The following is a 27,941-nucleotide window of genomic DNA, read 5'->3' on the forward strand; positions in this document are numbered from 1 at the left end:
GAGCAGCAGGTCAGTAAGTAAAGAAACCGGGGAAGAACATAAGACTGAGATGAATATCGTGAAGAGGAAGAACTGTTAGGGAGAGGTTGCTGAGCTCAGCAGACCTGGAGGCTTGGATTATATTTGCTTCAATTGAAAAAGTATAAGAGGGAAGACAGATGAACTGAGAGCTTGGATTAATGCATGCAATTATAATGTTGTTGCTATCACAGAGACGTGGTTGAAAGAGGGAAGGGATTGGCAGCTTAATGATCTGGGATATTGATGTTTTAGATGAGACAGATGAGGAAGCAAAAGGGGTTTGCATTACTGGTTAGGGAGCATATCACAGCTGTGTTGAGGGAGGACACCCTGGAGGGATCATGCAGCGAGACACTTTGGGTAGAGTTCAGGAATTGGAAGGGTGCATTCATTTGCTGAAGAGGAAGAGATATGCAGTCAGATTATGTAAAGATGTGATAATGGCAGGGTTGTTGCGGTAGGTGATTTTAACTTGCCCCATATTGACTGTGACTCCCTTAATGTTGGATGTTTGGAAGGGGAGCAATTTGTTAGATGTCTCCAGGAGAGTTTTTTGAAACATTATGCGGGTAGTCCAAAGAGAGGGGGGGTGTCATACTAGGCCTGGTACTGGGAAATAAGCCCAGCTATGTGATCAAAGTTTCAAGGGGGGAGTATTTTAGGAATAGTGGCCATATCCATACATTTTTGGGATACTTATGGATAAGGACAAGTGTGGACCACAATTAAGGTGGTAAATTGTGCTTAACTATGAGAAGAAAATGAGGACTGCATATGTTGGAGGTCAGAGCTGAGAGTGTGGTGCTGGAAAACCACAGCAGGTCAGGCAGCATCCAAGGAGCAAGAGAATCGACGTTTTGGGCATAAGCCCTTCAACAGGAATCAGGAAAGCCAACTATGACTGAATTAGGCAACAATTGGAGAAGGTAGATTGAGAGCGGCTGTTTGAGGGTAAATCCACATCAAATATGTTGGTGTCTGTAAAAGACCAGTTGATTAGAATGTAGGACAGACATGTTCCTGTGAAAATGAAAGACAGGAATGGCAGGATTCAGGAACCTGGGGGAAACTATCAGTTTCGTCAAACAAAAGGAAGCATTCCGAAGGTCGAGGCAACTAAAATAGACAAAGTCCTTGAAGAATATAGAGAAAGTAGGAAGGAGCTCAAATGAGGAATTAGGAGGCTAAAAGGAGTTATGAAATGTTGGCTGGCAGAGTTAAGGAGACTCCCAAGGCATTTTGTGCATATATCAGGAGCAAGAGAGTAGCTAAGGAAAACATAGGCACACTAAAGGATAAAGGAGGAAGGTTGTGTGTGGAGTCGAAGGAAATTGGTGAGACCCTTATTGAGTACTTTACATCAGTATTCACCAAAGAGAGTGATGTAAGGATTATTGAGATTATAGAGTCATAGAGATGTACAGCATAGAAACAGACCGTTCGGTCCAACCCGTCCATGCCGACCTGATACCTCAACCCAATCTAGTCCCACCTGCCAGCACCCGGCCCATATCCCTCCAAACCCTTCCTATTTATATACCCATCCAAATGCCTCTTAAGTGTTGCAATTGTACCAGCCTCCACCACATCCTCAGGCAGCTCATTCCATACACGTACCACCCTCTGCGTGAAAAAGTTGCCACTTAGGTCTCTTTTATATCTTTCCCCTCTCACCCTAAACCTATGCCCTCTAGTTCTGGACTTCCTGACCCCAGGGAAAAGACTTTGTCTATTTCTCCTATCCATGCCCCTCATAATTTTGTAAACCTCTATTAGGTCATCCATCAGCCTCTGACGCTCCAGGGAAAACAGCTCCAGCCTGTTCAGCCTCTCCCTATAGCTCAAATCCGCCAACCCTGGCAACATCCTTGTAAATATTTTCTGAACCCTTTCAACTTTCACAACATCTTTCCGATAGGAAGCACACCAGAATTGCACACAATATTCTAACAGTGGCCTGACCAATGACCTATATAGCCGCAACATGATCTCCCAACTCCTGTACTCAATTCTCTGACCAATAAAGGAAAGCATACCAAACACCTTCTTCACTATCCTATTTACCTGCGACTCCACTTTCAAGGTGCTATGAACCTGCACTCCAAGGTCTCCTTGTTCAGCAACACTCCCTAGGACCTTACCATTAAGTGTATAAGTCCTGCAAAGATTTGCTTTCCCAAAATGCAGCACCTCGCATTTATCTGAATTAAACTCTATCTGCCACTTCTCAGCCCGTTGGCCCATTTGGTCCAGATCCTGTTGTAATCTAAGATAACCCCCTTCGCAGTCCAATACACCTCCAATTTTGGTGTAATCTACAAACTTATTAACTGTACCTCTTATGCTCGCATCCAAATCATTTATGGAAATGACAAAACATAGAGGACAGAGCACCGATCCTTGTAGCACTCCACTGGTCACAGGCCTCCAGTCTGAAAAACAACCCTCCACCACCACCCTCTGTCTTCTACCTTTGAGCAGTTCTGTATCCAAATGGCCAGTTCTCCCTGTATTCCATGAGATCTAACCTTGCTAATCAGTCTCCCATAGGGAACCTTGTCGAACGCCTTACTGAAGTCCATATAGATCACATCTACTGCTCTGCCCTCATCAATCTTCTTTGTTACTTCTTCAAAAAACTCAATCAAGTTTGTGAGACATGATTTCCCACGCACAAAGCCATGTTGACTATCCCTAATCAGTCCTTGCCTTTCCAAACACATGTCCATCTTGTCCCTCAGGATTCCCTCCAACAACTTGCCCACCACTGAGGTCAGGCTCACTGGTCTATAGTTCCCTGGCTTGTCTTTACCACCCTTTTTAAACAGTGGCACCACATTTGCCAACCTCCAGTTTTCCGGCACCTCATCTGTGACTATCGATGATACAAATATCTCAGCACAGTTACTGCCTTTGCTGTTTTTGAATTCATGTGTCTCTGGACATCGGAGTGCATCTGGGAAAATTAACAAACAGTGAATTTCACAACTAATCTTGGAGGAACTGGTTTGGGCGAAGTTCACAGCACAGAATCAGATAAGTTAATTGTTGTTTTAAGTCTGTCCAAGAAAAAGGCTGTATTAGTGAGTACAGTGGGTTCTTTCTTGATTATATGTTTTTGGAGATAAGTCTCTTGGTTAAACTTAAAATATAAGCCACAGCTATTAATTTAACCTGGTGCAGTATTTTGGAGAGGAATAAGATGGTGTTATTTTCTGGGTCTGTAGATTGTGAAGGAGCAAATATGGTCTTTGCAGTGATATGTACTTCTTGTCAGATGTGGGAATTTAAAGAGAGTTTACGGGTTACTGCGGATTATATCTGCCATAAATGCTGTTGGATGCGAATCTTATCAGATCGACTGGATCGGTTGGACAGACAGATAGAAGCGATGAGGAATTTGGAACAGCAACAGTATGTGATGGATGGCAGTTATAGGAAGGGGGGAAAGTCTCAGATACAGTCACATAGATGGGTTAACTTCAGGAAGAGTAAGAGAGGTAGGCACCTAGGGCAGGAGTCTTTTGTGGATATATACATTTGAAACAGGTATGCTGTTTTGGAAAATGTAGGGGGGTGATGGATTCTCAGGGAACGTAGCACGAACAGCCAAGTTTCTGGTATTGAGACTGGCTCTAATGCAACGAGGGGTATGTCGGCTTCCAAGAGGTCAATTGCCTTAGGGGATTCTGTAGTCTGAGGTATGGACAGACGTTTCTGTGGCTAGCAGAAAAAATGCAGAATGGTGTGTTGTTTCCCTGGTGCTAGGATCAAGGATGTCTCAGAGAGGGTACGGAATGTTCTCACGGGGGAGAGGGGCCAGCAAGAGGTCATTGTCCACATTGGAACCAACGATATAGGAAGGGAAAATGTTGAGATTCTGAAGGGAGATTACAGAGAGTTAGGCAGAAATTTAAAAAGGAGGTCCTCAAGGGTAGTAATATCTGGATTACTCCCAGTGCTACAAGCTAGTGAGGGCAGGAATAGGAGGAGAGAGCAGATGAATGCATAGCTGAGGAGCTGGTGTATGGGAGAAGGATTCACATTTTTGGATCATTGGAATCTCTTTTGGGGTAGAAGTGACCTGTACAAGAAGGACGGATTGCACCTAAATTGGAAGGGAACTAACATACTGGCAGGGAAATTTGCTAGAACTGCTTGGTAGGATTTAAACTAGTAAGGTGGGGGGGTGGGACCCAAGGAGTTAGTGAGGAAAGAGATCAATCTGAGGTTAGGGAAAGGTGTGTGAATACTCTCAACCAGATCAAAATAATGAAGGAGGAAGTGTTGGATGCCTTGAAATATATTAAGATAGACAAGTCCCCAGGGCCTGATGGAATTTATCCCACGATACCATGGAAAGCAAGGGAGGAAATAACTGGGGCTTTAACAAATACCTTTGCATCTTCTTTGGCCTTCAGGAGAGAACCCAGAGGACTGGAGAATTGCCAATGTTGTTCCTTTGTTTAAGAAGGAAAATAGAGATAATCCAATAATTACAGGCCGGTGAGCCTGATGTTAGTGTTGGAGCATCTGTTGGAGAAGATACTGAGATACAGGATTTATTCACATTAGGAAATGAATGGACTCATTAGTGATAGGCAGCATAGATTTATGTGGGAAAGATCATGTCTCACCAATTTGATTGATTTTTTGAGGGGGTGACAAGAATAATTAATGAGGCATGGGTCATGGATGTTATCTACATGGAATTTAGTAAGGCATTTCATCAGGTTCTTAATGGCAGGCTAGTATAGAGGATAGAGTCTCATGGGACCCAGCTGGCTAGATGGATACTAAAACTGGCTTGGTCAGAGAAGGTCAGAAGTCACAAAACAGCAGTTTACAGTCCAACAGATCTATTTGATATCGCAAGCTTCATCAGGTGGAGTGAAGAGAAGCACACAGGCACATAATTTATAGGCAGAGAGATCAAAAGATCGTAAAAATGGTGTGAGTAGAGTGTGGACAGGCTGAATAATAAGTCTCTGCAGAGACTTTCGTGTTCCGTAGGAATCAGTGCTGGGATCTTTGTTGTTTATAATATATATAAATGGTCTGGATGAAATGTAGATGGTCTGATTAGTAAGTTTGTGGATGATACCCAAATTGGCAGAGTTGCAGATAGTGAAGAGGATTGTCAAAGGATACAGCAGACTATAGAGAGATTGCAGATTTGGGCAGAGTAATGACAAATCAAGTTTAATCCACACAAATGTGAGGTTATGCATAATGATAAATGGGTAACACGGTGGCTTGGTAGTTAGCACTGCTACCGATTGGGGTGGGACCTGTGTTCAGCTCCAGTCTTAGGCTACTGTCTGTGTGGAGTTTGCTCATTCTCCCCTTGTCTGTGTGGGTTTCCTCTAGGTGCTCCAGTTTCCTCCCACAATCCAAAGTATGCTGGTGAGGTGCATTGACCATGCTAAGTTGCCCATAGTGTCTAGGGATGTGCAGTCTAGGTGATGGGAAATGCAGGGTAATAGGGACAGGGTAGGGGTATGGGTCTGGGTGGAATGGTCATTCAAAGTTGGATGGGCCAAATGGTGTGCTTCCATACTGTAGAGATTCTACGATTGTATTCCATTCTCTGATGTATTTACACATGGAAAGTCCTTGACACTGGTCCAGCTCACTCAGAGCCAGCCCTCAGAATAAACATGATATCTGATACTCCTCTTTGTATCTGGCAGCCAGAGCTTTGATTGGACTGAATTAACAGCCCCAATCGGGGAACTCATATTGTACGATACCCACCTGGCTGACCTCCTAACAGTCATGACACACAGCTAGAGATTCCATAAGTCAGTGGGATGTTGCATTTCTTCAATGAGCACATCCTTGAAGCCCTTCCTCTTCTCTTTTAATAACTGCATGCTGTGATGAAGCCTCGCATAGAGAATGTGTTTTGGTAGACTTGCACCAATCATATGGATGATGTGGCCCAGCCAATGCAGCTGACTGAGCGTATCCAGTGCCTCGGTAGTGAAGATGTTGGCCTGAGCGAGAGGACACCCGATATTAGAGTTCCTATCCTGTCATTAGATTTCCAGGATTTTGTGGAGGCATTGCTGGTGCTTTTCTTCATGGGTTTTGAGGCATCTGCAGTACATTGTTCATGACTATGATGCACACATTCCAGAAGGGCAGGTAACACTGCTGCTTGTAGACCATGAGCCTGGTGCTGGATTTAAGATGTTTGTCATTAATCCTTGTGGCATACTTCTGATCACAGGCCTCTAGTCATGATTTAATAGCTGCCATTGAGTCCAAACTGTGAAGGTAAGACAATGTGAATAGTAGGATTGAAATCTGCTATGTAGAGAATTTTGGACTGTACGTTATGGATATCCAAAAGAATAGAGTCCTAGAGATGGAAACAGGAAACAGACCCTTTGGACCAACTCGTCCATGCTGACCAGATATTCCAACCTAACCTAGGCCCACCTGCCTGCACCCGGCCCATATATCTCCAAACCTTTCCTATTCTTATACCCAACCAGGTGCCTTTTAAATGTTGCAATTGTACTAGCCTCCACCACTTCATCTGGTAGCTCATTCCATACACGTACCACCCTCTGCGTGAAAATGTTGCTCCTTAGGTCTCTTTTATATCTTTCCCCTCTCACCCTAAGCCTTCTTGTTCTGGACACCCCCACCCCAGGGACAAGACTTTGACTATTTATCCTATCCTCATGATTTTATAAACCTCTATAAGGTCACCCCTCAGCCTCAACACTCCAGGGAAAACAACCCCAGCCTATTCAACTTCTCCCTATAGCTCAAATGCTCCAATCTCGGCAACATGTTTGTAGATTTTTCCTGAACCCTTTCAAGTTTCACAACATTCTTCTGAAAGGAAGGAGACCAGAATTGCACGCAATATTCCAAAAGTGGCCTAACCAATGTCCTGTACAGCCGCAACATGACCTCCCAACTCCTGTACTCAATACTCTGACCAATAAAGGAAAGCATACCAAACGCCTTCTTCATTATTCTATCCACCTGTGACTTCACTTTCAAGGAACTACGAACCTGCACTCCAAGGTCTTTTTGTTCAGCAACGCTACCCAGGACCTTACCATTAAGTGTATAAGTCCTGCTAGGATTTGCTTTCCCAAAATGCAGCATCTTATTTTTATCTAAATTAAGCTCCATCTGCCACTCCTCAGCCCATTAGTCCATCTGATCAAGATTCCATTGTAATTTAAGGTAATCTTCTTTGCTGTCCACTACATCTCCAATTTAGGTGTCATCTGCAAACTTACGTACTATACCTCTTATGCTCACATCCAAATCATTTATATAAAAGATGAAAAGTAGTGGACCCAGCACCAATTCTTGTGGCACTCCACTGGTCACAAGCCTCTGATCTGAAAAACAACCCTCCATCATCACCCTCTGTCTTCTACCTTTGAGCCAGTTCTGTATCCAAATAGCTAGTTCTCCCTGTATTCCATGAGATCTAACCTTGCTAACCAGTCTCCCATGGGGAACCTTGTCGAACACCTTACTGAAGTCCATATAGATCATGTCTACCACTTTGCTCTCATCAATCCTCTTTGTTACTTTTTCAAAAAAACTCAAGCTCATGAGACATGATTTCCCACGCACAAAGCCATATTGACTATCCCCAATCAGTCCTTGCCTTTCCAAATACATCCTGACCCTCAGGATTCCCTCCAACAACTTGCCCACCACCGATGTCAGGTTCACTGGTCTATAGGTCACTGGCTTGTCCTTACGATACTTGTTTTTTCTTAAAGAGAAACCTTTTTGAAAAAACATTTCTTGAAAGCCCTGTGTCTTGTGATAAATTTTTGTTTACTGCAGATTCCTTACTCGGGTTTATGATTGTCACATTACAGCTTTGCTTTGGAGATTGTGTCTATTTGGATTTTCTAGTTTTTGGCTAGCTTGGAGCAAGAATGATCATCCCAATCCAACCCATCTATTTATGAGGGAACCGCTTGTGGTGGGTCCAGTGTAGTATCTGTTCTGAACCCTGATTGTCCTCCTGTGATGTGTCTGGAAGAATCCTTGATTCAATGGAGAGTTATAGGGGCTTGGAACGCACTGCCTGCAACAGTAGCAGGCTCGCCAACATTAAGGGAATTTAAATGGTCATTGGATAGGCATATGGACAAGAATGGAATAGTGTAGGTTAGATGGGCTTCAGATTGGTTCCACAGTTGGTGCAACATCGAGGGCCTTTACTGTGCTGTAATGTTCTATGTTCTAATATTTCCAAAGCAAACTGTGTTGGCAAAGTTCCCAGAGACATCTGCTTGCGTTTGGCAATGTTCGTTCTTGTGCACCAGACCAAGAGATGTCTGAACATTCCACACTTTATCCTTTATTTTTCACCCAGTGACTAAGATCTATTGGCCAAAAGTGTTTTTTAATCATTTTTCCTGAATGTTTGCAAACTAAATAGGTTGACCAATTTTGCATTTTCATTGAATATTTCTTATTTATAATGAGTAATTTTATGTTTATCAAGAAAACATGGAAGATGGACCTTTTTCTTTTAAGTCAAATACAGAGAAGACATATGATTGGCCATTATTAAGAACCAGGTAAAACAATTCCAGATAGTTCTCCAATAACGCCGCAGTTGTGGTCCTCTGCGATGCTGTGTTATAGAAAATCATGCAATATAAATAATGGGCATATGGGAAAAACAGGGTTGGGACAAATCACCAAAAGTACCAGTAAAAATTGAAACAAAAATGGTAGTTAGCGTAACACAATAGAGTGGTGCTGGAAAAGCACAGCAGATCAGGCAGCATCCAAGGAGCAGGAAAATCAACGTTTCGGGCAAAAGCCTTTCATCAGGAATAGATGAAGGTCTTTTGCCTGAAATGTCGATTTTCCTATTTCTTGGATGCTGCCTGACGTGCTGTGCTTTTCTAGCACCACTCTAATCTAGACTCTGGTTTCCAGCATCTGCAGTCCTTGTTTTTAAATGACACAAATGATAGCACATTCTAAATAAAGTTTGACCTGTTGTAACTGTTGTATGGTACTGTTTAGTGCAATTCATCAGAAACTTCAACTGATTGCTCTCAATTGGTATCTATACCCGTCGGCTGCACTATATTCTAGCCAGTCTTTTGATTCCATCCAATGGTAACACAGCACAAGTCAGATCCCAGAATGAAACCTGTCTTGGTAGATCAAGGGCTGAATTTGAATTTCTTTCACTAAATGTCAGTTTTGTCAAAGTTTTCAGAGGGTTTCACATTGTGGTGCTTGGGGATAACTAGCACCTAATTTACAATACCCATCTGCTTTATTATCTACCCCACCCTTTGGTGCTCCTCCCACACATTCTAGCACCATTGTACTATGTGCCATTTCTAAAACAACTCACCACTTCCTGGATATCCCAGAATTGATGAACATCTGTGGTGCAGCACCATCTTTAAAAAGACATTGCGCAGCCAAGAGCTGTCAGACCAGAGCTCCCCTGCATGGTTCCTGATATTCAACCTGGATGTGGGAGAAAATGGAAAATTGGTGCCTCCCTTTGTGGGCAGGCTCTTGGAGATGCTGCTGATGGGGATGGGGTGATGCAAAGGCAGGATGTCCTTTTCTCCCATGCCACCAGAAGACACCGATCTACTGGAACCACACCAACCTGGACCAGGGTTACCATCCAGGCCAGTGCAGTCTCAACCATCTGAAGGAATGCACAGTATGTAGAAAGAAGATCAATGACCTTCTCCACTCTCCCTGTGAAAGTGCCACTATCTTCTTGCTGATACCTCACTCACTCTATCTCTGCTACTGTACCCACCATTTCCTGCAACATCTTCCCTACTCATTCTCGTCCTCACTAACACTGACATTCTCGTCCTCACTGGTTAGCACTGCTGCCTCGCAGCGCCGGAGACCCGGGTTCAATTCCCGCCTTAGGCGACTGACTGTGTGGAGTTTGCACGTTCTCCCCGTGTCTGCGTGGGTTTCCTCCGGGTGCTCCGGTTTCCTCCCACAGTCCAAAGATGTGCAGGTCAGGTGAATTGGCCATGCTAAATTGCCCGTAGTGTTAGATAAGGGGTAGATGTAGATGTAGATGTAGGGGTATGGGTGGGTTACGCTTCGGCGGGGCGGTGTGGACTTGTTGGGCCGGAGGGCCTGTTTCCACATTGTAAGTAATCTAAAAAAAAAACATCTGACCGTGACTCACCCTGAACCTCTTCTGCACAGACTATTCAGCCCCTCAGGACATCTCCACACATGCACCAAAAGTAACAATATACCATCCCCCTCACCCACTATGTGCAGAATTTCCTGACTGACCATCTGAGCATTTGACTGACTGTGTCCAAGCCCCTGTATTGGTATTTTCTTTCCAGTTGGTTATCATAGTGATTAGTCACTGAAACATTCACAAGAATCTGCAGATATTAACATCTAAACATATCTTTAAACAAAAATAGGAAAATAATCTCTTGATACAAACAACAAACCAAGTTTCAAACTACTCCTTAACATTGTCCTTTTACTGTTCATCAAATCCAGTGAAATTTCACCCTTATCTCAACTTTAAGTTTTTTTTAATTAAGAGATTACTCCCAGCTTCTTGTCCTCAGGCTGTAGAGATATTTTCACGATGCTTTTCCAAGTCCACTAGCATAAAAATTACACAAGACCGTTCACAAAACATTTCATGAGAAAGTGCACAAGCCTAGTGATTATGTAATGCCGATTGGAGTCCAGTCCTCCGTTGTAAGAATCGCGTAACAGAGAACGGGAGTTTGCCTTATTAAAAAAAAGATCAGCAATTCAAAAATCACGTTACAGACAAATCGTGTTTAATAAAAGTGTGTTATAGGAGAACTACCTGTACCTTTTAGTTGTGACCCGTGGGGCAGTGAGTGATGAGAAAAACAGTACAGTTCTTGTAACTCGATCATACACATGAAATAGGACGGGGTGGTCAGGCAGAACAATTCTCATCGGAGAAAGTGAGGACTGCAGATGCTGGAGATCAGAGTCGAAGAGTGTGGTGCTGGAAAAGCACAGCATCCAAGGAGCAGCAGAATCAACGTTACGAGCATGAGCTCATGATCATTTTAAGGGGCTATCAATGTAACCACCAGAGATTTATACTCTAGTTTTCTGAATTTAAAGTGGACGTGTTAATGAGCAGAATAGAAAGAGACTTTCTGGACCAGACTGTGGTTTATGAGACTGAAAGTGGGAAATCACACATGAAGAAATGTAATATATTAACTTGAATGTTTATCAAAAATATAAAATAATGAATTTGAAGAATGACATTTCTACTTGTTGATAATTTATTCAACTGTTTTGTTCACCCAGGACCATAAAATAAGCCCTAAAAAATGTACTCTTGGAACAACTAAAGGATCAGAAGAACACAATAAACAGTCAATAGAATGCATTTTAAATGCAATATTACCTCCAAGGTAAGTGGATTTGAGGGCTTTTCTTCATTAAGTCTGTAAGTTAGCTCACTGAGCTTGAAAGTTTGTTTTCAGATGTTTCGTCACCATACTGGGTAACATCATCAGTGAGAGTCTCTGGCGAAGCCAGTATGGTGACGAAACACCTGACATCAAATCTTCAAGCTCAGCGAGCTAACTTATAGACTTATCATCAACCTGAGCTACAAATCTTCTCAAAAATCTCTTCTTCATTTTTCAATCTCATATTTATGGTATTCTTGGGTGCAGTCAAACTATAAAATAAACAAATTGGACAATAACGTTTAATATTTGTAGTTGATCTCCATAGTATTGCAGATGAAAAATGTCTGAATAAAATGATTGTCCTATAATTGTGGAGCTATCTCTAGATTAGCATTGTAAGGCAAGATTTAGGCAGAACTTGTCAGAATCATTCTTTATTTCATACAAATTATTTTCTGTATAATTTAAGAATAATGAGTATGTTATTCTTTGTCTTAATAACAACAGAATAGCTTCGTTATTCTCTCCTACACTACAAGGATATGTTCCTTCTTCTTGTAGTTTCCTGTCTTTTATGTAGCCCACCTTCTGCTGTCCAACTCTTACACAACATCCTTTAAAACAAACCAAACTCCAGTATCAGCTCTTAGTCAAACTAACTCTTATCCTTCCAGTAGATTCTACTTGTTTAACTTAACAGTAAATTTTTAAAAATGAGCGGGTGATCTCTTTGAAAAACTTAAACTTCTTAGAAGGATTGACAAGGACAATACGAGGAAGATATTTCCTCTGGCTGCAGATGCTACAACTAGGAGTCATTTCCCAGTATAACAGACTAGCTGTATTGAATGTAGATGAAGTGAATCCTTGACACACTGTACCCTAGGGCTTTGAATGATCGGTTCAGCATACTCAAGACAAAGTTTGTTAGATTTTGGACACTAAGGGAATTAAGGGATATGTAGGTAGAGCAGTGAAGCAGAGTAAAGGTAGAGGTATGATCTCAATGACTGGAGAGGCAGGCTGTAGGGTCGTATGACCTCTTGCTCCTATTCTACTTATGATCTTGTCCTTAACTCTGTTTAATACTGCTTCAACTTTGCATGCAAAGGAGTCAGTCTCTCACTCAACATCAGTGAGACCAATTCTCCACCAGCCCTCTCCTGGACATGCATCTACATCTCTGGCATTTTGTTGATGGAGAGGCTTTGGATCTCATTGAAGAAAATGCCTACCATTATAATGGTGAACTTTGAGAAAGATAGCTGAAGTTGAGAATCAACTATGCAAGTCAAGCCTTTCAAAACAATGTTTGTGCAACAGAAATCCTCATAAGTATACAAAGTCTACCATGTTGTATTATCGCATACACACACTTGTACATACTCACACACTCAAGCAGATCCTCTCTCATGCACACACATATACCCCCCCCCCACACTCACACTCATACACACACCCTCTCACAGGCTTATACTCCATCACACTCACACACATACTTTACCAAGCTTGCACACATGCACACACACACACTCTCTCACATGTACTCACAATCACACGCATTCACTCTGTCTATCTCATGCATGCGTACACAATATAAGTCTATGGGGTGAATTTGTATTTGCAGAATTATATTTGCAGATACATTCTACTTTGCTCAAAAAATGCACAATCCACAGGTAGTCAATGCAGGCAGTCAATCCATGTAATATTTTGTAAATTCCACTTTGGAAATAGAACCAGTCTGACGCAAGACTGGGATACAGGGAGACTCTAACCTCCCACCTTTAATGCATTGTCTGAGTTGAGATGTCACCTTTTTTTATAAAACCTTGTTATCTCGAGAATGTGACTTAAAAGAAGTTCTGGGATTTACATATTAATGAACTGAAACCTGAAACACATTCTAAAAGATGAAAGACTTAACAGCAATCTAGGTTTGTTCAATATATCATTTCAGTTGCATGACACTGTAATTTTTTGCTATAAATCCTGTGCCTTATGGTCCTATTCCACAACTACCTGATGAAAAGCAGCGCTCCGAAAGTTAGTGCTTCTAAATAAACCTGTTGAACTATAAACTGATGTTGTGTGATTTTTAACTTTGTCCACCCCAGTCCAACACTAGCTCATCCACATCATAGTTTCCAAAGGCTGTCTAACATCCAACAACAAAGCACAAGCCAGGAGTATGATGAAATACTCTCTTTTCATGGATGAATGCAACTCTAGCAATACTCAAGAAACTTGACTCAATTTGCTTGACTGGCACCACATCCACAAACATTCACTTCCTCCACTAATGATACTCAGCAATAGTCTCTACTATCTACAAGATAAACTGCAGAAATTCACCAGAACTCCTTGGCTAGCACTTCCAAACCTACAACCACTACCATGTAGAAGGACAAAGGAAGCAGTTATATGGGAACAACAGCATTTGCAGGTTCCCCTCCGAGCCATTCACCATCCTAACTTGGAAATATACTGCTGTTCCTTCAGTATTGCTGGACAAAAGTCCTGGAACTCTCTCCTTAATGGCATTGTGGTCTATCTATAGCACATGGACTGCAGCGAATCAAAAAGGTAGCTCACCACCTTCTCAAGGGCAACTAGAGATGGCCCAGATGGTGACACCCATGTCTCATGAGTGAATGAATAAAATATAACAGGGCTTCATCTAGTAAGCCAAAACATAGACAAAACTAATGGTTTAGTAACTATCATACTAATAGGAAGAATTCATTGTTAGTAATATCAGATGATTTAAAATTACATGTACATAGAACATAGGGGAAGAAGATTCTCATGGAGTCTCAGTAACTACTGTAAATAGTCAATACATGTTCATGAGTGTTCACTAGCATGGTTTCCAGTCCTCATTCCTAAAGGCATCCATAGCCCAGTCATTATAGTAATACAAGAGAAGTGTCAAAAATAGAAAGAGAACAAGCAGAACTCTAGCTCAAGAACCTTCCATCCTCTCTGCCAACGACATGTGCCTCTAGGATTGGCCTGGCTGAGGACTCTTAAAACATGACATCTGGCAGATGCCTCTCAAGTTTTAAGTGACTGACAGCTATGATGGTAATGTTTGGAGCCTATTTTTTCCCATTAAGTTTATCGTGTTCATTAGGAGCATCATTAAAATATTACATCAACGGCTGCCCACGGCAGCATCATCCCTGATCTAAACAAATAAATCAGAAAGGGATGAGGCCTTTGCTTCATATTTTGGCTCATTTTTCAAGGAGGTAAGTGGAATTGACTGGTGTAAATGGAATCTTTGACTATGACTCTACATTCACTTCCTCTCCATAAGCAGTTCTCATCTGGATTTGTTTTTCAATTTCTTTTTGAAGAGATTGGAGAAATACAAGAGGATTACTGGAAAAGACAATATCCAGCGTGACTGCAAGCAGTTTCTGTTGTTCATATGCTTTGGTATAATTATATTTTGTGTAGTATGAACACTGTCCTGAACATAAGACTGTCCTTGGGAGTGACCAATGTGACTATGCCTGAAAGGATGACCATTCATTCAGCTTGATAGTAAATAGTTCAGTTTTTACCCAGTCTGGCCACTTTCCAGTACAAGATAGCCTTATGTTTGATATTTGATGCCTTAGTACACTCACTACAGTGAGGAACAGGCAGGGTTGTTTTGCTCATTCCTTTCCCACTTGCAGCAGCCTCAAACCAATTGAACATTGAAAACAGTTTTTATATTTTCAGTCACATCCTGACTCCCATTCCTTCTGATTTATGTGGAATTGGGCCTTGCCTAGCACTTAAGTGATACAAGTACTACATTTCACTTAACCCAAGACTCAGTGTTCAGGTCTTCTTGTATGTAGACCCTGAACTGCTTCATTATCTAAGGTGTCATGAATGGTGCTGCACATTGCTCAGTCATCAGGGAACATCCCCATTTTTGACCTTTATGATGGAGGGGAGGTCATTTGAAGCAGCTGAAGATGGGCCTAAGATATTACAGTGAGGAACTGTTGCAAAGATGTTTGGAGCTGAGATGACTGACCTCCAACCAACATTGCCATCTTTTTGCCAGGTATGACCCAAAATTGGAGAGGTTTTCCTGATCCCCATTGACTCTAGTTTCGCTAGCGCTCCTTGATAACGTGCTTGGTTAATTTTTTTTCCAAGGAAGAGAGAATGGACAAAGTGAGCCTCTATTCTTTTGCATTTTAAAGAATGAGGCAATCACATCAAAAATGACAAAATACTGAAAGGGATAGAGATGTCGATTCAGTAAGCTGTTTCCCCTGGTTAAGGGAGTCTGAAACCAAGTTAAAATTGTATACAGGCTCAGTCCTTGAGTGTGTTTAAAGTAGAGACAAATAGATTTTTGCATACCACTGTCATATAAGGCTATGAGGATGAGTAGGCAAAAGGCATTGAAATGTTCGATCAGCCATGATTGTATTGAATGGATGGACAGGTTTGATGGGCTGAATGGCCGACTCCTGTTCCTATATTCCTATGTTCCAATACTGTCTTGATGTCAAGAGCAGTCACTCTCATCTTACCTCCGGAGTTCAGTTGTTTTGTTCACATTTGGAGGCCAAGGAGCTGGGTCGCCGTGATGGAATCCAAACTGAGCCTCAGACTGCAGTATACTCCTTTGCAAATGCAGCATGATAGCACTGTTAATTACCCTTTCTATTACTTTGATTGAGAGTTGACCAATTGGCCGGATTTGATTTGTCCTCCTTTTCAAGTATAGGACATATCTAGGCAATTTTTCACATTGTTGGGTAGATGCCAGAGTTGTAGTTGTACTGGAACAACTTGTGTCAGAGTAGTGGCATTTCATGTCCAGATGCTAGGTTCCTGAATCAATTACTCCATGCATTTCCAGGAAAGAAGTCCCTCCCACCCCTCCTCAATAACAATAACTGAGTACATTGAGCCTTCCTACTGGGACTTCCTTCTTCATTAGGAGAATGTGGGGAAATGGTGGGTTTTCTTGACACATTATTTTAAAGCAATAAGTCTCAGACATCAGGTAACTAGGGATCTCCTGGAGTGACAATGTTAATTTGTTCTTATTGTAATGGTTTTACAATCCAACAGCAAACTTTGAAAGACATTAGCTTGCTTTTAGTTTATTTAGAAGATGGAAGAAATGAAGTTTCCTAGAGGACGGACCAACAATTTGGAACATTTTAGTTTTCAGCTCACAGAAGACCTGGGGTCAGATTTGAGAACAGTTTCTCCTGGAGAAAGGAATTAGTTCAGAACAGTTAGGAAATAAGTTACCTCAGTATAAGGGTTTAGTTTGAAAAATCTTTACTGGAAGTGTTTGGTTAGAAACCTGAAGGGGTTATTTGAAGCAAAGAAAATGTAAGTTCTATTGTGTATCAAGGAAAGGGTAATAAAATTCTTGACACAAGGAATTAAAATAAACAATTAAGTTGAGCCTAAAGATGTAATAGAGAAGGGTACTCTTTCTATTATTTTAGTACTGTAAAGTAATGGCATTCATATTAGGTGCATTGGTATTAGATTTGGTTGAATTTTATTTTTACTGTGCATTTTGAAATCTTTTAAATTGTGTGAAATGTAAATTGCTTGATTTGTTCTAGTTTACTTTTTCTCTTGTGTAATTAATTATGACTTTTTGTTAAAACTAAAGCTGCAAGATTGTGTTCACATGTTTCAGTGAAAGACCACAATATTAAATTTTAAAAAAATCTGTTAAGCCAAATTTTAGTTTGGAATCTGACTTGTTCAGTTATAACATTGGCTGGGTCATAACATCTGACAATATGGTGCTGAATTTCAATTCCAGCCCTTCCATGTTCAGAAAAGGCTGGGATTCTATTATCATGGCTGACTCTTCTCTCTGAAAAGGCCTAACAAGCCACTCAGTTTAAGGGCAATTAGGGATCAGCAACAAATACTGGCCTTGCCAGCAAAGCCCATACCCAATGAAAGAATTAAAAAGGCAAAAGGTCTGTCTGCACAGTTAGCTGTTTGCTCAGGATAATTTTATCTTTGTTTCATAACTCCTCGAAGCAATCACAAACAAAAGCTAATGGGCATTATGATCACGCCCTTGATGTCACCAGAATCCCAATAGATTATATTTGGGTGGCAAAAGAAAAGGATTCAATGTTTTGAAATATCACAGGAATGATTAAATCTGCATCAGTTTCCAAGATATGCACTAAAAATGATGTTAAAAACTATGCATGAAGAAAACGACCATATAAATCTTAATTTAGTAGAAAACTGTTTCAAAGCAATTGAACACTAAATCTTTCAATAATCAATTTTTCTGGGATGGTTTGAAATACAAATGAATGATCCTTGAATTCCATTGGCCTGCTTGATACCAAGGATTTTCATGGATGGAAATATTTTGAAAATGGAACAAATACTCACTGAAAATGGCCACAGGAACCACCTGACCCACACAGGGTTGATCAGGTTTCATGAAACCAACATGATTAAGATCAAAGATAGTCTGAGCTGAAATTAACATTTCTCCAAAGGCAATGAAACACACCAATCAGGCCTACAATGGAAGAGTGAAAAGGTCTATGTTTCCCATTATGAGAACCTTCTTCATTATGATGATCTTCATTTATTGGGAATGAAACATCTACTGTAGTTACCAGCCGCAACAATAACCTCCACAAGTACTAAATGTACAAATAGCTTCCATTTCAAGGACATTCTTGGTAAATCAAAGGATGGAAGGTTGAAATAAACATGGACTGAGAAGGCTGATTCCTTCACTCCCAAGAAGAAAGGTGCCAGGTTAACAACACTGGCTGAAAAATAAGCACTAGGGAATGGAGGATTTAAAACAAAACTGCAATATTCATGATTGCTAACTGCATCCAAGAGTTCAAATAATCCACCATGGTCACAGGTTAAAACCTTGAGCCTGAAGGATTCCGAAAGAACTTAAAATTGTGTGTTATTTTATCTTTGTTTGTACTGGACATTGTATTTTGTGCGTGCATGTGTGAGAGCCCAAGTGTCAGCATGAAAATTGTATACTTGATGCATACAGCAGAAATAGTTAGCAACATTTTAATTGAAATGAGTTATAGCCTTGTGCTAAAACATTTGTAGTGATCGGCTGAGATGGCTGAAGAAATGGAACCTGGTTTGCCCTTTCTCATCTGATTGTAATAAATGAGCTTGAAACGCTGACTCCTTGGAGCCTTTCTCAACTGCTTCAATGGGAAAATGCTGTGGCATGTTGTTCCCATAATTTCTATTTAATTCAATATGTTCTTTCTTTCCCTGGTTCCAAAAACTTCAGTATTTTCTATACTGAAGGCATTCAATGCTACTGATACATAGTTACACTTTTTTAAAACTTAAGCTGCTGAAGAACCATATTCTATGGTGCAAAGAATATTTTGTGCCATGAGAACAATTGCCTTATTGCATTGCCTTCCAAAGGTGGCTGACGTTTAGTGTTCCATTGTGAAAGTTACTGGAGAAATGCTAATGTTGGTTCAAAGGATGGAAAGGTTTCAATATTATAAAACTGTCTACATCTTTAGGGTATGTACAGGGATATTTTCAGACAATCAATAGAATACATTGCAGGGAAAACATTATAGTGAGGGCAACATGGGATAGTTATAGTTTTCTTGTTTCTTCTTTATTCAGACAATGGATGGAGGATGGGAATATGTGGATTCAATATATATCTACCACCCCAGCTACACGAACAGACGTGATAAATTTGCAGGATCAATTGGATCGGAAACTGCAACAAAGGCAAGCTCGGATGACAGGAATTTGCCCTGTTCGTCGGGAATTATATGGACAATGTCTTGGTAAGTGATGCATCTATTCAAACATTATAGGAGGTGTGTTCCCATTTTCAGTATTATGTTGAATGAGATTTATGGTTTCCATTCCATCAAGACGTATCGTGATTTTTCTCATACAATCTTCTGCTTATCTTCTTACTAATCATGGAACTGGACTTTCAGGGACCTTCATTGTGAAATTGTGCTGCTCTGGTGACACCTTCCATTGTCCATGCTACTGGTGCATATTTAAAGCCCAGCTGTACAGCACGTCACTTCAGATATTGCAAGCCAGGAACTACCCTTCACACTGTTGTGTTAGACTGATATGTCCTTTTTAAATGATGTAATTGAAAGTTCAGTACACCTATAGGTACTTCAGGGTTTTGATCTGTCGCCATGTCACTACTCGCCCTGGTCATAAACATCGCCTACATGTTTGCTTTCTCAGGGAGGTGTGTTGAAGCTGTAATTTTATCTACAGTGGCAGCCTTTGGTGCAGGTTGTCTGTGACATTCTTTTATAAGAATGAGGTGGATGTGTTAGTGACAGTCTTAAGTTGTTTAAAAAGTGAATACTAACGATTTTACCATGGCATGTAAAATGTTTAAAATGAGATGTGGAGTAATGATGGTTATAACAGTGTAGTTGTGAATCTGATGGGAAGGGAGTTCACTAATTTGTGGTGCACTGATATAAGAAAATAAAAAGAATCGGGGAGGGGCGTGCGTGAATAGTAATTGTAAAGGTGAGTAAGGTGTGAACTGAACAAATGAAAGCAGTATTCTTATTTTGACAATTTCAATGATGTCAGTGAACATTTTGCAGTATTGAAACCATGCGTTCAAATCCAAGTTTTTGGCATTGACCTCATACGACTATAAGGCAAAGGAGCAGAAGTAAACCATTTGGCCTTTTGAATCTGCTCTGCTATTCAATGAAATCATGGTTGATCTGATAATCCACAACCCTACTTTCTTGCCTTTTCCCATAATCTTTGATTCCTTTATTGATTTAAAAATGTCCACCTGAGCCTTGAATATTGTTAGCAACCCACCTTTAGAATTCTCTGCAGTAAAAAAAAGTTCCAAAGATTTAGTACCCTCTGAGGGTGAAAAAAAGGTCCTCCTCATCTCTATCTTAAATGGCTGCGCCCTTACTCTGTGATTATGTCCTCTGGTCCTAGATTTGCCCACAAGGGAAAATGACCTTTCTGCATCTACCCTGTCAAGTTTCCGAAGAGTCTTGTATGCCTGAACAAAGTCTTCTCTCCTTCTTCTAGACTCCAAAGAGTACAGGCCCAACCTATTCAACCTCACCTCATAAAAACCTTTGGTACCTGGGATCAATCTAGTGAAACTTCTCTCGATTGCCTTCAATGCCATTATGTCTTTTCTTAGATAAATGTCCTAAAATTCTTCACAATATTTGAGGTGTGGTCTAACTGGTGCCTTACATAGCTTTAGCAAGACCTCCCTATTTTTGTACCCCATTCCTTTGAAATAAAGGCTAACATTCGTTCGCCTTTCCTTTTACTAGCTAGTAATTTGTAAGTTAACACATGATGGTGCCCAGATCCCTCTGCCAATTTTATCGACTTAATTAACCTGCCTATATTCTTCTGCAGAATCTTTGGGTTATTTGAGAGGACTTGAATATAAAAGCAGGGATGTACTTCTGAGACTGTATAAGGCTCTGGTTGGGCCACATTTGAAGTTTTGGGTCCCATATCTCAGGAAGGATGTACTGGCCTTGGAGCATGTTCAGAGGAGGTTCACAAGAATGATCTCAGGAATGAAAAGCTTAATATATGAGGACTCTATACTTGATGGAGTTTAGAGGGATGAAAACTTACAGAATACTGAATGGCCTGGACAGAGTGGATGTGGGGAACATGTTGGTAAGGGAAACTAGGACCCGAGGCACAGCCTTACAGCAAAGGGGAAGACCATTTAGAATGGAGATAAGGAGAAACTTCTTCAGCCAGCAAGTGATGAATCTGTGTAATTCACTGCCACAGAACGTTGCGGAGGCAAGGTCATTGTGTATATTTAAGATTGAGATAGATAGGTTCTTGATTATCAAGGGGATCCAGGATTACAGGGAAAAGACGAGAAATGGGGTGGAGAATGGCGGAGCAGACTGGATGGGCTGAATGATCTAATTTCTGCTCCTTTGTTTTATGGTCTTATGGTTATTTTTATCGCTTGCTTTCCCACCTATTTTTGTGCTATCTGCAAAATTGTGAAAATACATTCACTACCTTCATCTGAGTCATGAATATATATTGCAAATAATTTTGGAGCCAGCACCAATCACTGGAGCACATTAGTGGTTACAGGTTAACATCTGTGCCCTCCCATGAAAGTGCCCTCCCATGTTCCAAGTCTCCGTCTTCTATTAACTATCCAAGTCTGTATCCATGCTAATTCATTACTACCAGTATCAAAAGCTTTTATTTTATTAAGTAGCTTAACGTGTAGTACCTTGACCACTTTGCACTTACCAATGAAGGTGTTTTCTCATGAGTTTCCTGCATTCTGGAGAGTTGGACTGTCCTTTTGTCCACTGACTGGATAGATCAAGAATTTCTGAACTTCCACTTCTCCTTCCACGGACTTCCTGAAATCCGATTTATTTCTTTCAGAAGTTTAATGTGATGATTGCAACCAGAGTGCAAGTTCTCTTCAAGGAGTGTTGAGTGCCTTTAACTTGATCAGATTCACTACATGACCAGTTTTGCCAAATTTGTAATCAGTGCATAGTCTGAATTATACTAGCTGCAAATGTGACTCATGATAATGAACTAGATAATGAACTAGCAACAACACATTCATCCAATCTCAACACAGACACTTAAACTTCACCACGTTTAAACTAAATCATTAATTTAAAAGGAACCTGAAGAACTCTAACCTGGAAAGCTAAGGGCCAGGTGCTGAAAAGTGGAAGCAGAATGGCTGCTCGTTTATTCAGTTATCGCAAACATGATGTTTTGAAGACCTCTGACTGTGATGTAAGTTTTCTATGGTTAACCATATCAGAGACCCAAGAGATTCCGTGCAGGAATACCTGAAAACTCAAAGCTTCTTCCCTATAATAAGTTAAGTTCTATTATTACCTAAAAAAAATTCTATATAATATTTGTTGGCCCTCAAGTATATTTCAGCAGAATCCCATAATAACAAATTCACAACATCATCGATTGATTTTTACAGTCCATGTTTGGAATTTTATCGCATGACAAACGGGTCAAATGGCAGGCTGGAAAGCCATATATGACTCTGCTCTGGTTATTTGCAAGACTGATAACCATATTTTAGGGTAACTAAAAACCATTGGGGTTGCCATCCCTTCAAAGACAACCACCGACCCATTAGGATCACCACTCGCCTGCTTTTTCTCAGTATTTTACTAACCCTCCAAATGTGATTTTGTACTTAGAATGACTGTTTGGAAGATTCCAACTATGTATCTGTACATGTTTTGTGGGAAAGTAGATTCTGGCAAGTATTATATTTATAGAAATGCCATTTTTTAATTTGTAGCAATAATCAAAGTTATTCCTTCCACAATATGACAGAAGATGCTGCAATTTCAAACCAGCATTTCTCTTAAACCTTTGCATATTCTTGTAAGTTAGTCTCATAATCAAGAACTATGGTGTCCTGAGTTTAGCCAGTCTTAATGTCTTAATGTAAATACATTAAGAGAGCATTTCCCCTTTTAATTTTTGCCCATTTCCCCACCTTTTCTGAAAGGCCTATTTATGCAATACTCTTCTGGAACCATACACCACCATATTGTTATGCTTCATGGTGTATTTTCTTTCCTTATTTCAAAATTGCTGTCATCTTGATTCTATAACATATCGATTGGCTCATGTTTCATTCTTTACAATTTCTTCAAACTTAATACCTTTGCACTGATTTGGAACCTATTATTTGTAAATCAGTCTGACTTTGAAAATAATAGCTGCTTATTCCTAATCGTCATATCTAAAGTTTTTTTTTCAGCGAAACAAAGTTCCAAAGATTGACTCAATTGTACCGTAGTTGTAGTCAGATTGAGATATCACTTCTTATGACTTGCATGACAGATCAAAAAGAGCTTCTACAGATCAAATTAATTTGCTACTGAGTAGAACAGGTTGTATAAAACTTAAACTTCCAAGTTTTGTTAAAATATCATTCAGGTTTTTACATATTATTTTTAAATTGATGGAGGTCAATGCTAAAAGTAGTGACTGTGTTATTGCAGTAATAACTGCATTTGATTTAAATTATTTTACAGATGAGCTCATTAGACAGATCACCATCAACTGTCCAGAACGTGGATTATTGCTTCTTCGAATTCGTAATGAACTTCTCATGACTCTTGAAACTCATGAGACATTGTATGAAAGTAGTGTTGCGTTTGGTTTGAGGAAGGCTCTGCAAGGGGATCTCGAAAAGATTCATCTCCGAAACCGTGTAAGTTGCTACCACAAATGCCGTGTGTGAAACTTAAACCATGTGATGGGAGCCTTAGTCACTGACTGAAGAATTGGCATCAGCCCTGTGCTGTCGCCTTTTGGGAAGAGCCACCATATTAGGTGGCAGTGTGACAAGGCTCTGAACTGGGTATTATTTGACTGTGGGTTGGGAGGTTTGTCCGTGAGCTGCAGTCACTGAGCCACTCTCAGAATCACGATTAACCAGTTGGGACTACTTAAAGACAATTAAAGGCCAATGAATAATGTCACCACATTTGCATAATATATAATGCCTATTAAAAGTATTGCAACTGAGGTATTGGGCCATTCTGGATTGGGGAGATACCATGAAAATGATCAGGACAACTTAACTACTGATCATGATAAACCACTGCCTGCAAAATGTTAAGAAATCTGAAACTTGCACCCTACCATCCACTTTCCCCTGCACTTTACAGAGGTTAGGTAAAGGAGGTAACCAACCCATTTTTCAAGAGTTGAGTTGATCATTTAAAAATTATCATAAAGGTAGGAAAATATATCTCAGAATTCACACCTCTTTCAATGTTATTCCATGCTGGACAGGTTTTCTGACCTAAGCAGGAAATCTAATAGCTAAAGGGGTTAAGAACTGCTAATTACAGGAGGTAACTGGCTTTTATTTCCCTTTTAGAGTCAGCTTACCTGCTTCCAGCTCTCATCTACCTCCAATCTCTCCATCACTGCCACCAACTCCCATTCCACCTTCATTCTCATACTGATCTGTCAATTTCCCAATCGAGTTCCCAGAAAGCACTTCCACTCTCCTCCATTATTGACCATTCTAATCTCTACTTCCCAGCTGTGTCCCAGTGCCAAAGGCCAACCCAACTGAGAGCGAGAAAGCCTCAGTCTGCAGCATAATAATCTGAACTGACTATCAGTCTTATGGGAACCCTCAGGGTTTATGAGAATGGGCCATGAGAATTTTGTTGCAAAAAAATCCACTCTAGCAAGTATTTGTAGTGAGCTCATGCAAAATCTATGGATTCTGTCAGTATTCTTTGATTTTACAGAGTAACAGAGAAATATTTTGGCAGCCTTGATGCTGGTGTCATTGTATTAACTAAACTACTAGCATATTTTATACTGAATTCTGAGTATAAATGTAGTTCTTTCTTTCCAAAACTCGTAATCCAAAAGGCTAGAAAACCTTTAAATTCTTTACTAATAGATACATGTACTAGAAAGAGAAAAAAGCGACCTTCAAAAGGAACTTAGTAAAATTGAAGCTAAATATGAAGCAGCTGAGAAACGAGCTGCTGAGAGGAAAATGTTAGATGACAAGAGGCATTCGGAAGAAGCATTGGTCTTTAAAAAAACAAATCAACAACTGAAGGTAAAGTTACAAGTTTTGAGTATAATTGTGCAGAGGTATCCCTGGAAAATATCTGTGCTTTTATGCTGCCATGCGTGGATTGTTATATTAAGATGGTGTCTTTTAAGAATAGTAGGTGGTGGTGGTGGTGCCCCGATAGCCAAGGGTAACTTCAAAGATAGTATCCCTCTTCAATCCATCTATCTTTTACATATAGACACTTCCAGTATGCCACAAAAGGGTCCCTGTGTCTGCTTTTTCTAATTTAACGTATTTACCTATTTTTCTCATCAACCTGTTCAGACATGTTATTACACATCTTTGGAGCATGTGGGATTTGAACCCAGGTCTCTCAGTCGAGGGGTACGCCCATTTAGTTTTGATTTAAATGGTTTACCCACTGCACCTGTCCACAACCTCAAGTGATCCTTAATGACTGATTTACAGATGGTGGCTGGGATGCCAATTTTGACACCTATCAGGTTTGGGTGTGAGTAGAAGGTGAGCTGAGCACATACCATATTGTGGGAGTGTGTAAAATCCAGCCCTGTATATTGATGAAAAAGCACCATGGACCGTCAATTATCGGTGAAGAGAGATTATCAATAAAATGAAAAGGTGAGCTAATAGAATGTCACCTGTAGGTGGGGAAGAGGCTCATTCCACACAGGAAGCACAGTAGTGTTAGCAGTGTGGGCTGGTGTTGAGCAATTAAGAAGGAATTCTTCTGAGTCTCACCCAATGCCACAAACCCTGATCTCACACACTCACAGATACCAGTTCCTCAGCGACATGTAGTCCCAGCAATGGCTAACAGTGGTGCTGCTGGTATCACAGAACTGCTGGCCAATCCAATTAACTAGCATCTCTCCACAGTGCAACTTCCTTTCAGAAAGGGGGTTGACAGGTGGAGAAGAAGGCATTTAGCACGCTTGCTTCATTGGTCAGAGCATTGAGCAAAGGAATTGATCATCATGTTGCGACTGTACAGAACATTCATAAGAACATTCATTTGCAGGATGCAGGTATCACTGGCTAGTCACCATTAATTGACCACCATGGCTCAATGGATAGTACTGCTTCCTCACAGCGGCAGAGAACTGGGTTCAATTTCAGCCTCGGGTAACTGCCTGTGTGGAGATTGCACATTCTCCCCGTATCTGTATGGGTTTCTTCTCATGGCCCAAAGATGGGTGGATTAGTCATGGTAAATTGCCCCATAGTTTCCAGGGATGTGCAGGCTATGTGCATTAGCCATGGAAAATGCAGGATTACTTTGGGGATGGGCTGCTCTTCAGATGGTTGGTGTGGACTTCAATGGACTTTCATACTGTAGGGATTCTATGATTCTTAGTTGCCCTTGATAAGGTGATGGAGAGCCTTCTTGGACCGCTGCAGTCCATCTGCTGTGGGTCAACCCACAATGCCATTAGGGAGGGAATTCCAGGATTTTGACCCAACGATAGTGAAGGAATGGTGATATGTTTCCAAATCAGGATGGTGAGAGGCTTGGAGGGGAACTTGAAGGTGGTGTTGTTCCCATGTATCTATTGCCCTTGTCCTTCTAGATGGAAGTAATCATGGGATTAGAAATGCTGTCTGAGGACCTTTAATGAATTTCTGCAGTGCATCTTTAATAGCCAATTAAAGGGACACCAGAAAGGTGCTAATATCATCTTCTAATTTTAAATGTATACGTTATTTCATCTACTCACATTTCTGAATTTGATTATTTCCACACACGCAAGCCCGTAATTATGTTATTATTCTTGAATCTAGAATATTAAATCTAGAGAAAAAAATATAAACTGTTGGAGATGGTCAGATTTGTTCAGAACAGTATCTTTTAAAATTATGACAATTGGTGAGACTTTATGTCAAGGTAAATATGGTGGAATGTAAATGAAGATATGAGGCAGGAATCGGTGAGGGTCTGAGCTGAGTACGTGTGTAATTTCCAACTTCTGGTTGTACACTTTCATCACTACTCTCCCCCTCCCCAGGAAAAAAAAATTTCCTGAAGTTTGCATCAGAGATGGAAAAGTTGTCAACCTGTAAACTAGCATCTTGTTAGGATTATTAAAATGCTAAGTAAGTCATTGGTCAGTTTTGAGGCCCCCACCACTCCCATTCTTTTTGCATAGTGCTGGGAATTCAGCAGCCCAGGGAACAGACTGAAGGTAGCCTCTTGGTGGCAGAGCAGACAGCCAATGGTTCAGGAGATCTCTGAACACAACACATCACTATACCTACACCTACCCGAACACAGCCTCAGCCATAGATTGTCAGATGAAAAGATTCCCCCTCCATACTATTGGTCAGCCTGTTGAGGATTAAATAGTAAAGTGGAAGACTGGGCCTGGTGATACAAAGTGAGACTACTCAATATGGCCTGTAATGAATTTCTACACATTTTGGTTACTGTCTTGCTTAAGCATATTTTATTTGATGACAGAAAAACACATTTGAGAAAGCTATATGCATTGTTAAAATGGGATTTGCCTTATTTTGATGTCAATTTTATTTAACCTAGAATATATATAACCCTCATGATGTGACAAGGTCCAGTTGACGATAAGCATGACCTTAAACTACTCATTGACCTATCTGGATGGTCTGTCCAATTGCTGTTTTCAACATGGTAGAGGGTTTGAATATGCATTGTCACACTGAAATTGAGTTCTGGGCCCAAATGCAAAATCCTGGCAATAGTCCTGTTGGAACAAAATACTTTTTATTTTCTACAGTTTTTATGTATAAAATGTTTTCATACTTTTTCTTGCATAAGAAGTTTTTTTTCTTTAACATAGCTACAACTTGAAGGTGTCATAACTTACAGAAGGTGA

General features: G+C 40.5%; 1 protein-coding gene across 1 annotated transcript; it reads left to right on the plus strand.

Annotated features, from left to right (window-relative positions):
- The first annotated feature begins 5,951 nt into the window (after positions 1-5,951).
- LOC140454139 (axonemal dynein light intermediate polypeptide 1-like) lies at positions 5,952-27,941 on the plus strand. The gene is made up of 6 exons (XM_072549038.1): positions 5,952-6,128; positions 11,353-11,459; positions 19,119-19,288; positions 23,558-23,736; positions 24,952-25,116; positions 27,906-27,941. Exons 1-6 carry the CDS (start codon positions 5,952-5,954, stop codon positions 27,939-27,941), a joined length of 834 nt encoding a protein of 277 aa, XP_072405139.1.

The sequence above is a fragment of the Chiloscyllium punctatum genome, chromosome 3 (assembly GCF_047496795.1).
Source record: "Chiloscyllium punctatum isolate Juve2018m chromosome 3, sChiPun1.3, whole genome shotgun sequence".
Classification (NCBI taxonomy): domain Eukaryota; kingdom Metazoa; phylum Chordata; class Chondrichthyes; order Orectolobiformes; family Hemiscylliidae; genus Chiloscyllium; species Chiloscyllium punctatum.

Bases quoted from the DNA above. Each gene is read 5' to 3' on its own strand.
- LOC140454139 (XM_072549038.1), top strand. From the start codon at position 5,952: ATGGATGATGTGGCCCAGCCAATGCAGCTGACTGAGCGTATCCAGTGC. The intron at 19,289-23,557 runs GTAAGTGATGCA...ATTATTTTACAG, and splicing joins ATTATATGGACAATGTCTTG to ATGAGCTCATTAGACAGATC. The intron at 25,117-27,905 runs GTAAAGTTACAA...TCTTTAACATAG, and splicing joins AAACAAATCAACAACTGAAG to CTACAACTTGAAGGTGTCAT.